This window comes from Typopeltis vanoorti, chromosome 5 (assembly GCF_054136105.1).
Source record: "Typopeltis vanoorti isolate ZY-2024b chromosome 5, IOZ_Tvanoo_1.0, whole genome shotgun sequence".
Taxonomy (NCBI): Eukaryota; Metazoa; Arthropoda; class Arachnida; order Uropygi; family Thelyphonidae; genus Typopeltis; species Typopeltis vanoorti.
In genome coordinates, this window is record NC_143553.1 from 67,954,280 (window position 1) to 67,971,647 (window position 17,368).

Consider the following 17,368-nt stretch of genomic DNA (forward strand, 5'->3'; position numbering starts at 1 on the left):
TTTGTGACTGTCTGTGAAAATGCTAGTAGTGGTGGTTGGCAGTAGATGATGAAAGTAGTTGGTGGAATGAGTGGTGGAGATGGAGAGTTGCGGAGTAGGTGCCCTCCCTCGATGAGTCTTTGGACTCCCTGGAGGTGTCATGTAATAATAATATCAGTAACTGATGACTGTATGTTTTTTGGTAAAAACCACACACACTGTGTCTATGGTTTTTTGGCAAAAAGACATAAGAAGAATACTAAATAATTTGGATACTAAAGATCTTCTGGGCCTAAAGGCATCTCTCCAATTTATTCAAACAGAGCTAACATGTGTCTTCTACCATTTCTTTAATCTTCTGTACATTTCTGGAATTTATTCCAATACATGGAAGGAAGCATATTCAATCCATTCCAAAAAAAGAGAGTTAAAAGTCTGCCATCTAACTACCAAGTAGTCACCATCACCTTAATCCTCTACAAAATAATGGAGAAAGCTATTTATATTCAATAACTTCACTAGAGGCTGCCTTCCAGTAAATCAGTGATCACTGGTATGGATTTTGACAATGTGGACACTTCCATGGAAAGGTTAGGAGAAAAATGCAGTTGCTTTACACATTTCCAGGGCTTTTTGATGGTGTTTAGCCGCATGGTCTACTTAGCAAACTGCCTTCCTTCAGTCCACCTGCCACCCTTTGTAATCGGATAGCCAGCTTTCTCTCTTGTCATTCACTGTCTGGTGTAAATACATTGATATGATAAATGCATGAGCTAACAAGGCAATTTTCCTTAATTTCCTCTCAGGTAATAGTTATGACACTTGCATAGTTGGGCATCAGATTCAGATATTTTTATATAGATGGAGTATCTTGTTCCATTAATTGATGTTTGTATCACCAATCCTATAAACTTGGTTATTATAGTTTGAAGTAAGATTTCTTAGCCAGTTTTGTGAAGGAAAGTCATTGTGCTTTGATGGCTGATTTTTATAATTATTAATTATTGAAGTAGTAATAAGTCTACATCTCCATGGCTTTTCATCATGTTTGGCATTGAGGCTTGCTTTATATTTGCTTTCTTTTGAGCTTGTAAGAAGAGCAATATCTGCCTGCCATCTCTTTTCAATGTAGCTGCAAATGCATCGAACATTCCTCATTCTTACTTTTCTTGCTTCTACTCTGAACATTCCTCTCCTGCCTTCTTTTCTTCCTCATTTATTTCATGTATCTCTTTCTCTGGAACTTCCTTAAAGTGTGTTTCTCAATAACTACAACTGCCAGCCTCAGCTCTTAAGAGGAATATCAATCCACAATTCTGCTCCCCACAGGGTACCAATGTGCCTATTTAGGGTCTTGTTACTGTACATCATAAAAAAAAAATTCTCTTTATTTTCCTTTTATCCCTTTAATGTGTGGAATGACTATGGTTTTATTGTGAACTAATTTTTATTCTTGGGTGTAGCTTATGAAGAGTTTTGTTGATAGTATTGTTGTTGTTGCAGTTTTTCAGAAAAGTATATTGCTGATAATTTTTAATTAATACTTAAATGCTTACTCATTGGAGTAACTCATTTAAAGCTGTGTGTTAAGAGGCCCAGTTTGTGCTGGGTGATGGTAAGAGTTTGTGTGTATGTATTGGCTGGTATGTATACATTAATGAGTGAAGGATTAGACAGCTTGAAGGAAGACATGACAAGTGTATCTGCAGTTCATCAGGCATATACAAGTCCTTTTGTCCATCAAATTCAATCCACACATCTATTAAACTGCACACTATTCCTCCTGCACAATCATGGCCACAATCTTATTAACAATCAGCCCTTCTCAATTTTGTCCTGTCATACACCTTCTTAATTCAGTCCTATCATACCCAGGCAGCAGACTCACAATTTTACTTTCTCACTTCTCATTTTTGCTTCTTTCAGCAATTATTTCATATCTTCTCACATTTCATATTTCTTGATTTCACATCTCTCTCTCACACACACACGTATATATTGTATATGGTTTCACATGGTATTATATATAGTTTACTTATCGTTATCATTCCAAATGGTCTTTCTTTGCAATGGAATTTTGACTTTCAATTTCATTGGTGATGTGTATGCATTTGTGCTGTTAATTCAAGTGGAAGAGGAAGGTGTCGAAAGTTTGCCTACCATAGGGCCAGATAATAAAATAAAATCAGCACCATATCTGAGCCAACTTTTGAGTTTTAAAGTAAAGGAATCTAGATAGAGCTTGTTGTTAATATGAAAGTTGGCAGTAGGAGGGGATAGTGGTATGCCCACTTCCTTTTTGTAGGTTAAAGAAGGTTTTAAAACTTTTTATTATTTGTAAAAAGTTTAATTCATTATTTATTTTTTAAATCCTGTCGTGGATTTTAGGAAAAGAACTGTTTCTGCTGAAGAAATAAAAAAACTGTGTCTTTCAAGAGAGGTCCAGCAGTTAAGAGACAAAGTTCTTTTTAGCTGATAAATTTTTGCACCCAAGAACCAGATAAGATGTGATTTAGTAAATTATCTTTTTAGATTTTAAGTTGTGGTTAAAGTATAACAGGCCCAGTAGACAGGATTTAAATGATTAAATCATTTAAATGATTTAAATGAATAATCTTGTCTATTGCACCTGTTTGAAAAGCAGTTCGCGAGTAGTATCAAATTTTTATACTGAAATCTAAGCACAAGCAAGATCCTAGATATATGTAATTTGCTATTCTCAAAATTCAATCTTAACTTCAACAGTAATTAAATAAATTAAGTCTTCACACTTCAGTTTTTTTAAAAAAACAGTTTAATAATACTAAAATACATTAAAAGAAATTTACATTATTCTGAACTTTAACCACAACTTAAAATCTAAAAAGATAATTTACTAAATCACATCTTATCTGGTTTTTGGGTCCAAAAATATATCAGCTAAAAAGAACTTTGTTTCTTAAATGTATCTGGTCTCTTGAAAGAAACAGTTTCTTTATTTCTTCAGCAGAAACAGCTCTTTTCCTAAAAATACTTTATCTTGGAAGTAATTGTAGATTTCCATTTCTTAGTTGGATATACGAAAAGTTCACACTTGGCAATAAAGTCCTCAAATTTGAACATTGTCAACATTCCGCTTTCAGTGCCTTCTAGAAAAATCCCACAAAAAGGTTTCTTCTTTTTACTTTCATCTTGAAGATTCACAATCTTTTTCCTCTTCCTGTACAAAGGATTCCCAAGGAAAAAATTATCATTTTTCACTTCCAAAAATGGATTCGCTTGCTCCTTGTACCTTCAAATCACTATATCTCCCTCAATGTATTTCTTCCTATTCTCTGTCAGAAGGTCCTTAAAATGACTTATCCAGACTGCCATGGGTATTAATCTCACTGAGGGGTGATCTACGGTTTGATGTTCTCATGCATCTGATGGTCCTCCATGTTTGAACTGACCTGATATATCGTAATGACTGATTAATCTTAGAACCAACTCTGTTCCAACATTCTTCCTTACATTTTCATACAATTATTTTTACTTTCCTTTTAATAACTTGATTTTCTGATCTACCTTTGTTCAAAAATTAATATATGCATTATGTGCATTACATGCACTCTATATCCATTTTCTTCTTAGTGATGGTCTCAACAGCTTCTCTTGCCATCCATTCCACCTCACTGTGATTCAAATCCTTTCAAAATCAAGTGCCTCCTTAGCTGCCTGATGAACAACCTCTTTAATGTGATTATAGATTTCATTAGCACTCCAGTCCACACATGCATTCAATCTTTGATTGATCCTACTTTTTGTACAATCCTCTAACACTCTCGTCTTGAAGAAATTTGACCACATATCATGGTTCATGTAGCTTGATGTCACCAGCCTGCTCATTTCTCCTTATACTCCTTCCAGGACCACTATTTGTTACTGCAAGTAACAAGTAATGGTCTGTACCACATTCTGTACCTCTACTCGCATGTTCTTTTGCAATGCAGCTTCTCTATCATTTTTGTAATTACAGGGTCAATAATAGGTCGTAAACCTCTTGTATGCCTAACCCAAATAAATCTGTGTATATCTTTATGCTGGATGTATGAATTCATTCGTGTTGATATATATTAAAAAAAATCTAAATTGATAGATCTGTAACATTCATTGCAAATTGATTGTTAATTATATTAAATAATAAGGAATATTAGTAAAATGTAGAGGATCTTCAGGTAATGAGGAATACTATTTTATGTGTAAAATGGTATTCTGTATTATGCAAAGTTCCTCTATTAATATGATTGCTTTAATATAATATTAATACTAATACTAATGCACTAATAATATAGAAATTCACCAGCCAACACATTATGGGCACTATACTCTATTTAATTATGCATTTTTTTTTTTTTTTTAGTTGTAATTGTGATTATTTTATTCTTTCATTTTGATTATGCCATTGTTTTAGGGATTTAGCTAACAATCCATTGATTTGTGATTGCATGTTGAAATGGTTGGCTGAATGGGGACGTTCAAGTCGCATTCGAATGACACAAGAAACAGTCTGCGAGTTTCCTTTACCCTTGAGAAAATTACACATTTCCCGTATAGCAAGGAAAGATTTGCACTGTAGTAAGTAAATTTTGGTTTAATTTTGATTCGTTGTAAATTGATTGTTAATTATATTAAATAATAAGGAATATTAGTAAAATGTAGAGGATCTTCAGGTAATGAGGAATACTATTTTATGTATAAAATGGTATTCTGTATTATGCAAAGTTCCTCTATTAATATAATTGGTAACATTCTGATTAATCTCAGAATTCATAGTGATACTTTAAGGCTGGTTAATTGTTAACTGATTCATGTTCATAGAAAATATTGTCACATTTTTTATGTATAACATTTAATCTTTCTGAAATAATTTTGAATAGGTGGGCTTGAGGTGTTGTTATTCACAACCGTTCTTCACAGCATAAACAACAGCAGAGGAAAATTAATAATCAGTTTATTGAACTTATTAATATTTTGCTGGATTTCCAACCACCATCTTCAGAGCACAAATTGCAAATGTGGTAAATATGCAGCCCTTATTAGATGTAGAAACAATTCAGATTATAACTGAAAAGGAACTAATGTCGTAACAGAGTGGGAGATCTTATAGGGCTAAATGCTACAGGCCTAAATGTGGTTTTAGAATAATAGTCTCCTTGATATTTGTTAAGGTTTGAGATGTGTTTCATTGCCATTGCTGATTCTAAAAATAGTCCCTCTCACCTTTAATATCTTCTGTGTAGCACATCTGTGTAATTCTGTGAAATAAATGTCCAGAGCATGGTCTGCATCTTAACATGCTATACAAATCATTGCAGATGTAGTTTTTATGTTCTTCAAGATAGATAAATTAATGGATCTACCTATCCTTTCCTATCAGTGGTCTTAACAGGCACTTAAGCACCTACAGCCTTTCCAAGTATTCTTGGACTTTGCAACTGCAACCCTAACTTGAGGATAAGGTGGTTAGCCTCATGGCGTATCCTATGTCTGTAGATGCGTGTGTTCACAGGGCCGATTTGCCTGTTCTGGGGGGATGAAAAACCAGAGTTTCTGGGTGAAAAAACCCCTACCTCCATATGAGACTGGCTTACTCACCTTTCGTCGAATGAGATCAGATAAAGGTTCCTCACGTCACTGAAGGGAATCGAACCCAGGTCTTGGACTTTCCTACCAAACGGCTTCGTCTATACCGACTGAGCTACGGAGGCTCAATGGATCTACCAGTCTGTCCAAAGTAGGTTAAGTTGTTCAGACACAAGGAACTTTATGCACTCCAGGATGTGCAAGAGGATGAAGCTAATCATTAGAGAATCGATGAAGATTATTAGTTGGATGTGTGGTTTGAGAGTGGTATGGACATTATATTTGCAGAGAACTTTAGCTGTCTTTTCTGAAGTACCTTCAATATAAGGGATGAGAATAGTTTTGTTGTGTGTGTGTGTGTGTGTGTGTGTGTGTGTGTGTGTGTGTGTGTGTGTGTGTTGACTATAGGAGGGAAAGCATGTAGTATTTCATCTTTTTTATGGGGGTTGTAGCAGTTGGCTAAAAGTGTTAAGAAGGTACTTAAGTTCGGTAGCAAGGGCTGTGTCAATTGAACAAATAGCCATCATCCTTAAAACGCATATGGAGCCATGGCTATTTGTTCAGTTGACACAGCCCTTGCTACCGAACTCAAGTACCTTCTTAACACTTTTAGCCAACTGCTACAACCTCCATAAAACAGATGAAATACTACATGCTTCCCCTCCTATCTTCTGTGTAATCCTGTGAAATGAATGTCCAGAGCATGGTCTGCATCTTAACATGTTATACAAATCATTGCAGATGTAGTTTTTATGTTCTTCAAGATAGATAAATTAATGGATCTACCTATCCTTTAAGGATATTTTAATTGTTTTAAGGATGCTGTACTGCTGTGATGGTTGAGGATATGGTTGCTTTTGTAAGCTCTTTTCCAAAGTGTGTGAGTTTTCAATCAACAGAAAAGTATAATAAACTCTGATAATCATGTGTTTGGGAAGGGGAGATAGTTTCTTTTTCTATAGCGAAGTGTGTTTATTGATGTTGACTGTTTAAGTGCACTGAAAATGTATCTAATGTGTCTTGAATATGAATTAAAACCAACGCCTGTTGGTTTATGCTGTGAATCACTGTTCTGAATAACAGCCAACAGCTATGGCTCTCTGTACACATTCAAATTGTACACAGAGAAGCTATTGCACATAAAGTATGTCAGTTATGGAAATGGAAACGAAAATTGGCATGACAACTCAACAGGTTTGCCTTCCTCAAAATATACCAAGATACCAGTACCAACTTCATTCGTGTCTAAAATTCAAATAAAAGTTTCATTCTACTAAAGCCAAATTTACCTACATTAATCTGTGAACTGATTGGCAGCACTCCTTGTTAAGCTCAAAAATTAACACTGCTATCACTGTTGCAAGAAGAACTTCCTAGACACCCTAATTACATGACTATCAAATGGTTCATTATCCTTTTCTGTTTATATGAAACCAACACACATGGAGGAATACTTGCATAAGCAATCATACTATCACCTATCCCAACAGTGTGGCATCCTTAAAACACTTGCACACAGGGCCAGGATTATTCATTCAGGTGACACAGCTCTTGCAACCGAACTTAGATAACTTTACAATACTTCTTTAGCCAATGACTACAACCCCTATCTACAAATTAGATAAAATAATGCATAGCCCTTCTGCAACCAACAGACAAGATCACAGCAAATTATTCCCATCTGCTATGTTCAAGGCACCTCAGAAAATATTATTATTATTATATTGTTGCATGGGCACCTCCATGAATTCCAAAGACCTACTTAGAGACCCCAAACTATCAGTACAGTATCTGTCTTACCTCTCCTTTAACTCATTGACAGATAAGCACTCACACATGACTCTTGCAACCCATTCCACTCATTTACCACTCTCCAAGTAAAAAATCTAGTTCACATCCTTGCAAATTACTCAGTTTCCAGGGAAGATCTCTTGTTCTGCTCTGTTCTAGCCAACTGCTAAGATATTTCCTTTGCATCAATCCTATAAAACATTTTAACTTAAATGTTTCTGTCATATTTCCCCTTTCTGTCTATTAAACAACTTCTGCAACCCACAAACCTTCAATCTGTTGTCACAGGGAGAATTCCACAAACAATTCATATCTTTGTCATTTGCATCTGGATCCTCTTCATCACTTCCTCATCTCCAAGAAACCCAGATGACCAGACCTGAACTCAGTAATCCAGATGTCAATGTATCAGGCCCTATAAAGAGGAATGATAACTTTCTTATCTCTGCTTTTTAGTGTGTTCTTCAGTAACCAAGTAATGTGTTGTCGTGATTAACTGTCATGGAGTCCATAGACCCACTGTTAGAGACCCAAACTATCAGTACAGTATCTGCCTTACCTCTCCTTTAACTCATTGACAGACAAGTACTCACACACACACACACACCAATTTTGCATCATCAGCAAACAACTGAATATTTCTCTTCAAATCATTTCCTATATGACGGGTGTTCAACCCGCTGATCGCGATCGACCAGTCGATCGCGCAGCGATTTTTGGTCGATCTCTTGTGTATTCTTCCTTACTTACAAATTTAATTAAAACTGAAAACATAATATTTTATTTATCATTATTTTGTATTATTTTTAATTCACTTTAAGTATATTGCTATTGTTTATTTATTTTTCATTAAAATTGCCAAATCAGTAATTTTCTTATAAGTCCAGGTAAATGAATTAATTTGGATCAGTAGAAGTCAAACAGCGAACCAAGTGAATATGATTATAAGCAAAGTGTAAAAACTCGATTATAGCTTAAATATTAAATATTCCAAAGCACATTACATTGATTTTTTACTTAGGTTAAATCCCATGTGAATATTGTAAAAAAATAAACTTTGTTTGTCTCGGTATAGTTTGTATTAGATGTTTTTGTAAATTATTCTTTTGAAGCTAACTGTATATACTGCTTTAATAAGAATATGTTAGAGTGTTAAAAACAAAGGCAATGTTTTTGTCGCCGAAGCTGTACATGGCGGCATTAGAAAGATTGTTATTGAAACTTGTATGTATGAGAAAGGCTTGCAGGCTCTAAGTGTAAACATCTCCGAAGTCAGCCAGAAAGAGTTCAAACAACTTTCTGATGGCCGGCAACTTATAATCAAAAGAAAGTGGAGGAGAACAAAAGGCATTCCGAACTTGAAAGATTCATACCGATTCTTTGGGGGTTGCCAAACTTCATGCCAGGTCTCAAAGGAGGCCTAATAAAAAGGGACTGAAGCAAGCAGAAGGGGTCCCAGTTCCAGAATTGCTGTCAGAGAGGAGGCCCCAGTCCAGGGTCACCGTCAGAGAGACTGCCTGGATCCACGTTGCTTGAGAGAGGAGTTTTCCGCTTCCAGAAAGGAGCTTCTCGGTTCGAGACGTCACGGGAGAGAGAGACTATTTCTAGGCTGCAGACAAGGTTTCAAATTGCCGAAAGGAAGAGTTCCAATTGTCGGAGAAAAGTTTCCAGGCCAGGTTTATGTCAGACATTCACCAATGTGTTGCGTTTTCATTACAATTTGATGAATCAAATGATTTCACTGATATTGCTCAGTTAATGGTATTTATTCGCATGGTATTTCAAGATTATTCAAGTAAAGAAGAACGTTTGAAAATTATACCATTATTGGGAAGGACTAGGGGAGAAGACATTTTTTCGGCATTTGATGAATTTGTGAAACAACACAAACTTCCGCTTTTAAAACTTGTGTCTATTACTACTGATGGTGCTCTCCTACAATGATAGGTAATAAATCAGGCTTCATTTCATTATGTAGAAACGATGACAAATATCCAGATTTTTTAACGTACACTGTATTATTCACCAACAAGTACTGTGTAGTAAAAGATTAAACACAAAAGATGTTTTGGATATTACATTTAAAATTGTAAATTCTGTTCGAGGAAAAGCCCTGCAACGATGGTTATTTAAATTACAGGCAGATGATGATAGGGAACTTCTGTTGTACAATAATGTTCGCTGGCTCAGCGGAAGTCAATTTTTAGAAAGATTTCTTGTGTTAATTAACGATATAAAAAATTTTCTTGATGAAAAAGGAGATATTTATCCACAATTGAGTGATAAACAAGGTAGAGATAAAAATTTAGTTGACATGTTAAGTTCAATAAAAATTTCCAACAATACTTACTTTTATTAAAGAAAAATATAAATGACTGCGAATATAGACATCTCCCATATTTATTAAAATTTTTTGAACAAAATGAAGAAATGCTTCGCTATGATTTAAAAGAATTTATTCATGAAATAGAATTAGTTGAGGAAGAAATAAATTCAAGATTTTAATAAAACTGAAATGATTATATCTTTTATCAATAATCCATTTCAAGAAAACTTGAACATCACAGAAATTTCAAATAAAATTAGTGGGCTGTTTGATATGAACCAAGCTGAAGTAGAACTTGAGATAATAATCATTCAGAATAGTTTACATTTAAAATCAATAAACAATGAAGTCATTTGGAAGTATGTACATGAAAAATTCCCAATATTAACTGATATTGAACAAAAAATTCTGTCGTGTTTCGGATCAACATACTTGTCAGAATCCGCTTTTTCAAACATAACCGTCATAAAAAATCAATTAAGAAACCAAATTACAAATGATCATTTGGATGATTGTCTGCAATTAACCACTTCTTCATATCAACTTGACTATGAAAATATTGCGAGGTCCAAACAATGCCAAATTTGACATTAACTTTTTTTTTTTTTTTTTAGTCAAGTTGTTTTTTCTAACTTCAGTTTTCCAAAATAGAGAAATAAATATATTTTATTCCAATATATTTGTTTTTTTTTTTGTTGTATTAAAATAATTAAAAGTGATAAATAAATTTGTAAATACACAAATAAAGTTTTTAGTTGTGTATTTTTTTTTTTTAGTTGTTTATTTGTGCGTAATCAGATATCAGGTTGGGAGAATGTGATCTATATAAGAGAGTAGATCACCGAATAACTTATAAGAGAGTACATCACCGAATAACTTTTTATAGAAAAGTTGCTTGCGTAGTAAAAAAGGTTGAACACCACTGCTATATAATGTATGTACGAATTAAACAGTAACGATCCAAGCACTTAGCCTTATGGCACACTGCTGGTCAAATGCTTTCTCCTGGATTCTGTTTCTCCATATACTACTTTTTGCTATCTGCTTATCAGCCGCTATCATATCCACATTAGTTTCATATCCATCTCCATTTGTTCCAATTTATGTAACAGAGTTCCATGAAGTATCCTGTTAAATGCCTTTGCAAAATCTGGCACTCTTATTTCCTTTGCTACGAGTTGCCTGGTGTTGTACTACTTTCCCAGGTAAGATAGTACAACACTATATTCAATCCTGAAGATATTTTCAGGTGCAAACTTTGTTCGCTCTCACTGGGATAAAGGATTAAACTAAATTTATCATCAGCTGCCTATTATAAAAAATTTAATTACTAAACCAAGACCCCATCATAGGGTCTTGGTTTAGTAATTAATATTCTATAGGGAGCCATGCTTGACTCCCTATAGAATATCAGATTCTTATCCATCCATTCTTGAAACCTTGCTTTAACCAACTTTTCCAATACTTTTAACACTACTCCTGAGATAATGATTTGTCTGTAATTTGCTGCTGTAGAGTCTTAAGAGCTGCCTTTATGCATAGGGACTATTTTGCTTTCTTTCCACCTCCTTTTGACTTTACTAGATCCAAGTTAAACATCTTTGTTAGAAGCAATATCCATTTTTTCGGGCATTCTAGCAAGATGTGAGCTTGACATCCTGTGGAGCCCAAAAGCCATATTTGCATTGAGATTCTGAAATATCCTAAGTAATTCAAATTCATCAACCTTAGTTCTCACATAGTTCGTGTCATCTCATTTGAATGCTAGACCCTTGCAAAGTGTGGGTACTCAACTCTTTCATCTGCTTCTGTTACCTCGCCTCGCTACAATTGGTAAAAGTTAACCTCCATGGTCATTCTAACTTTTCTTGCCACATAGCAAAGGAACTTTTGGGATTTCCTTAAGTTATCCAGTCCACTTGCGTAATTTCTTCTTAGATCCTATTTTGCCTTCTTTATCATGCTGGTCATCTTTCTCGCTTGATCCTTGTATTGCTCATGAGCTTGCTGATCACTTTCTCTTTATGTATCCACTAGAACTTTTTTTTGTAGCTCCTGTTTAATGACATTCCTATTGGAGGCAATGTGGCCAATCCAACACATTCATAGCCTGAGTCTCCTCCATTACATGCTGTTTCATATAATTATCTGTTAGTAGTTGTATAAATTCCATTTCTTTCCCCATGTGATCTTTCCTCTTTCCACTTTATCTCTGTAGTTGAAGTCCTCCATAACAATTACTCAACCTTCACTCATTATACTAATTTTCTAATGCTTGTCTTCCTCATCATTCCATGCATCGCCTGGCCTATGGCAACAACCAACTGTATATTTTGTCCTGTTGGCCTCTATTTCACACTGGATTGTCTCAAATGAACTGCCATCCACTCATCTATCTGATCTACTTTTTTTTTTACTGCAGTTCATCTGTTATCATCAGCTGTACCATCCCCATCATATATTCTCTATTTTCCAATAAATACTGAAACCCTCATATTTTGTCCCTGTACTTCTCACTAATGCCTATAACTTTTGACAAGATTGCACTATATGAGAAGTTCTTATTCCTGATACTTCTAGCTTCTCCTTAGGTCCTCAACCACATTTCTTCCTTGTATTGACACCTCATTCCATTTATTCACTTAAGAAATTAGATTCTGCATTTTTCGTTCATTCTTAGACTTGCTCACCTTCCCCCCCCCCTCCCCCACACACAACCTCTGCATCCATCCTAATAGCTTTAGTGTGTTTAGCTTTCCTGGCTTTGCACTTCCATACTATTAGTGTACCAAGTTTCTCTAGACACTTAACTCTGATCCATTCAAGTGCAATCTATAATAGACTGCAAACTCCACATGCTTCTTTCTGCATCACCTGTGTATTGATTCATTTATAATCATTGCCATCCTCAACTTACCTCTATAATAGCATGCAGCAGACTTCATCTTCACCCTCTCACTCTTCTTGTTTGTTTCTTTCAATAACTTTCTTTTCTTCTCTTATGTAATAATTTTCACTTTTCAGGTCATTTGTGCCAGCAAAAACAGTTTTTTCCTTATCTTTTTTGCATCTAGTGAGCTTCGCTAATGTTATTAATTTTTGTGGCAGGGAAATTTTAGTCAGTTTAGTCAAACTTTCGTTAAGTGCTGCTCTTATCATGGAATCAGTATAAAATTTTTTTTTATTTTTACCATCTTTCTCTTGTATAAGTTCTTGTAATTTTGCAGCTCTTGCTCTTCTTGGCTCTACCAGTCTCCTGATATTTTTGCAATCTTTAAATCTCATGCTTTGTCCTGTGAAGGACTGCATCTGAGTGTGCAATTTCTTTATGAGGCCCTCTTCATTCTTCTGACCTTCCACCAGTACCCTTTCAACATCACCATAAATTATACTTTCCCAGAAATTATATTCTTTAATCCTTTGCCCAAGTGCAAACAAAGTTTGCATGTGAAGTATCTTCATGAGTAGGCTACTTGTATATAGAGGATATTGACTTCACAACAATTGCCCTGGTATCCCATAATGCAAAGCATACTTCTATTCAGATGTGCATATATTGCTATGAGGGTGTGCTGAAATGTTGTGATAATCACTATGAAGGAATTGAGGTAGAACTATATAACTTACACATTATTTTACATATTCCCCATTAATATGTAGAATTAATAATGAGTATATATTAATATATACTTATTACAATGCTGCTGCATCATTTGCAATCCTTTGAGAAAAAAATTGTCCCTCGTTATACAAACCAGTCTTCGTTCTAGGTGTTTATCAGAACTTTTCAGTCATGTGTATTATTAGAGAAAGGTCACTACTCAGATCCTTTGTCGTATGTCTCTGAGTCTGACCCAATCTTATGAGACCTCAATACAGGTTGAAACTAGTCTGGATAGTGATCCTTCCCATAATGCATAGCAATATACTCATCTGAAAGGAAGTGTGCTTTGCATTATTGATACTAAGGCTGTTATGAAGTTAACAGCATTCATATACAAGTAACCTAGCTGTGAAGATACTTTATGTGCAAACTTTGTTTGCTTACGCTTGGGTGAAGGTTTAAACAATAATATAATTTCTTGTCAAGTATAATTTACTCTATAACCAAGTGAAAAAACTTTCTATGACAATGTTACCAACTTAAATTTTCCAGGGTTCTGTCAATTTTCTCTACTCTGCTGTCATTTGTTTTCCTCTCTTCACATGACTGGCACTTACTCTCATGACACTTCTTACATATTCATTCACCAGTTTCACTTTCCTTCCACAAATCTTTCACATTTTACAACAAATGCATCTCACACATGCTGCACTGAAGTCTCGCATAATCAATTCACCCATCAGAGATGTTTTAGCCCCATGTAAAACTTCTATATCTACTTTAACATAGATATACAAGTGTTTCTTAAATCTAAGCAGCTCATTCTATCACATACTCACAAAAAAAAACTACCACAGATTATTATTTAATATTTGAAAAAAATTACTCAACTTTCACCATCACTCAAAACATGCAACCTTTCTTGATTACCCTTGTTCTCAGATCTAATATAGTTCAAGTTCACAATCTCCATATAACTTTTAAACCACGTGTCCAACTAACAACCTTCATTTGTTCTCCTAAGGACCAACTTCATCCCCTTGCACATCCTGGAGTGTATAACTTTCCTTGTGCTTGATGCTTAGCCTATTTTTGACATTCTAGTAGATATGTTAATAACCTCATTGATCAACATAAAAAAAAATTTTGTTTACAATCATCTTTATGGCAGTCCATGCTCAACAGGATTAAATGGAAGAAGAAGACAGCTATGCTCCATTGAGGTTGTTATAGGTCTCAGAGACTATTTTTAGAATCAGCATCAGCTAGCTAGCACTCCCCCAAGCTCAATAAATATGACTGTATTAATTTGCCAAATATCTGGGAGTCTCTCCTTCTAAGATCACATTTAGCCTGCCTTTTCTGAATTAACTTTGTTTTTATCTGGTCCTTGTGGGACACCTTGTTAAGACACTAGTTCCCTTTCCGTTACAATTTGAACTGTTTTCACAACTATCTAATTAAGTGCATTGTGTTTACCACATTTTTATAATTATGGTTTGAAGATGCTGGTTATAGATCCTGAAATATTAATAAGTTCAGTTAATTATTTTCCTCTAGTGTTTTTCATACCATGAAGTACTGTTATGGATTTTGAATCTTATCTGTTTAATATTTATATAACAAATTTTATTAATGAAATTTGTAATTTTTTAGACTGGCCAGTACAGCTTCCAGTATTTGAATTGATGCCATCTACAAATCAGCTAGTATTTGAAGGTGATCCATTAATGCTTCATTGTAAAGTATCTTTTGTAGAACGTGATACACATCTTTTTTGGTTATTAGATGGTAACGTGATAATACCTGATCCTTTGGGTACTGTTATATTGGAAACACAGACCTCACAAGATGGGAACACACTTGTTAGTTCTATTCATATTGAGCAGCTTCAGCTACATCATTCTGGCTCATGGCTCTGTTACGTTGAAACCTCTAGAGGTAACGAATCGCGAAGTTTACAGATTGTTGTGGTCGCTGAAGATAGTTTACTCTGCCCACGAACTGTAACTTCTAATAATAAGGTAATTTGATTGATTTACAAATTATGTATGTATGTTCATTTCTTGACATTAATTGAAAAATTTTTAAGCAAGAAATAACAGGTATGGACAACCAGTTTATTTTCATAGTATAAAGTATATTTTATTGGGCATTTTATTAGTTTTTATATAACAATCTGAATAAACCTTAAAGTTGAAAAAAAAAAGTAGTGCCTTTTTATTGGTGATAATTCTATTTAAATATCCTCATTATTTTTCTTGAGTTCTCTCAAATTTTTTTTATCACATTACTGAAAATCTTTGATTAAGCTTTTCTGTAATGTGAAAAACAATTTGCATGATTATTGTTGATATTTTGATAATTATGTAGAAGCCATTGTATGTCCTTTATTGATGCACTTTGAAGAGGCAGGCAATTTTCAATCAGTTCTTACATAGCATCTGAGTAAGGTATGAAGCATATTTGAAGTGTTGTTTGCTAAAATGTTGAAAATTGCCATAGAGGTGTGTAATCAATTATGTATAATCATTTATTCAAGCATGTTATTCTTAGAACTGGATAGATACAAATGTGCAGCATATATTCAGAGAAAGCGAATGAATGCATAGTCCATAAATCATTCAATAAAATTTGAATTATGTAATGAATCACTTAATGTCTATTGATATTTTGCTTTTTAAAAATACATCACTGCAGTCTGTAATGAGGAAGTAATATACACCAATTACCCATCGCCAAAGCAAAACTGCAGACAGGCTTGTCACAATTATTTCAGTAGTAGTTTTTTTAACAGAGAAGGTGTGTTTATGATCAAAGAAGGTGTTTATTCTCAATTAGGAAAATAAGTATTACATTTATAAAACAAGGAATTTATTAATTGTTACATTAATCAATTATGACAATTTGCATGATTATTTTTGTCATAAAACTTTCTCTATTTAAATAAGTATTATATTTATATCATTTGTCAACAAATGTAAACTATGTTATTAGTATCAGTATCCGATAATATATGCAGTCCAAAAGATGTTAATATAAACATTGAAACATCAGTATAATTTGAATAGTAAGTTTCTGTAATTTTAACAGTTGTGTAAACAGCTTCCAGTATTGAGACCACATGTTTTTAACGAGTTTTAGCAATAAATAGTGATTTTAATAAAACGAAACAACTATAACCCTACAAGTTACATAAATCACCAGACTTATGAAACTTGTAGGGTTTCGTAAGTAAGTCATCATCAGGAGTATTATCAAAAGTTATGCAAAAAAAAAATAAAGAGACTAAAAACAATTAATTACATATATCAGATGCCATCAGAGCTTCACAGTTGGCACGTATAAATAAGACACAGAATAAAAACATCAAATTAATTACTGTATACATTGGAATAATGCTAGTTGTTGCTGTCACATTCTGTAGCATCGTACATGTCATATCCTAAGTCCACAATAGATTGATTTTTAATGTAAGCAGACCAAACTTGTTGTAGGATTAAGCCTTGATTTTTGTTACATTCTGTGGGAATCTACATCATTTGCAAGCTTCCTTGAACCTTCTTGTAAAACAATTATGAACAACTTAAACTAAACATGTTTGGTCGTTTATATAATTAAAATACAAATTTATTTATTACTGACCATTACAAAAAACAAACTACATTAGAGCCTACCAGTTTCGCCAGCAAACTGTCTGGCTTTTTCAAGGCATTTACGGAGACATAAAAACTAGTAAAGGCCAATTGGAAGGAACATAAAAAACGTAAACCAACTAGTAGCTAAGGTTACATGTTCGCGTGACAGAGAGGACTTATTGTTCTTATTCATTATCACGCATGCGTGTTTGTTGTAAATGTGTAATGTGATTACTGGCTAGCTGTAGGTCAGATTGATTTAGAGAGAGGATCAGGTTTTTCCACGAATTGTTTAGGATCGCACCCTGATTTCTGTTGAGGTTTCCACCAATTATTAACACTATTGTGGCTTCTTTGAATAAACGGTGTCTGTAGTCGTCATCCAGATATGGCATGGAGCTGTTTTGCCACTCTGTTGTGTGTTAG

At 34.2% G+C, this 17,368-nt stretch overlaps 1 protein-coding gene across 2 annotated transcripts in view; it reads left to right on the forward strand.

Moving 5' to 3' along the window:
- Positions 1-17,368, forward strand: part of Remo (Remoulade) — a 338,339-nt gene that overhangs the window by 90,867 nt on the left and 230,104 nt on the right. For both annotated transcript variants that reach the window (XM_090393156.1, XM_090393157.1), the window contains exons 6-7: positions 4,412-4,575; positions 14,961-15,328. In XM_090393156.1, coding sequence (XP_090249282.1) covers positions 4,412-4,575; positions 14,961-15,328 — 532 coding nt within the window. The remainder of the gene's footprint in view (positions 1-4,411; positions 4,576-14,960; positions 15,329-17,368) is intronic.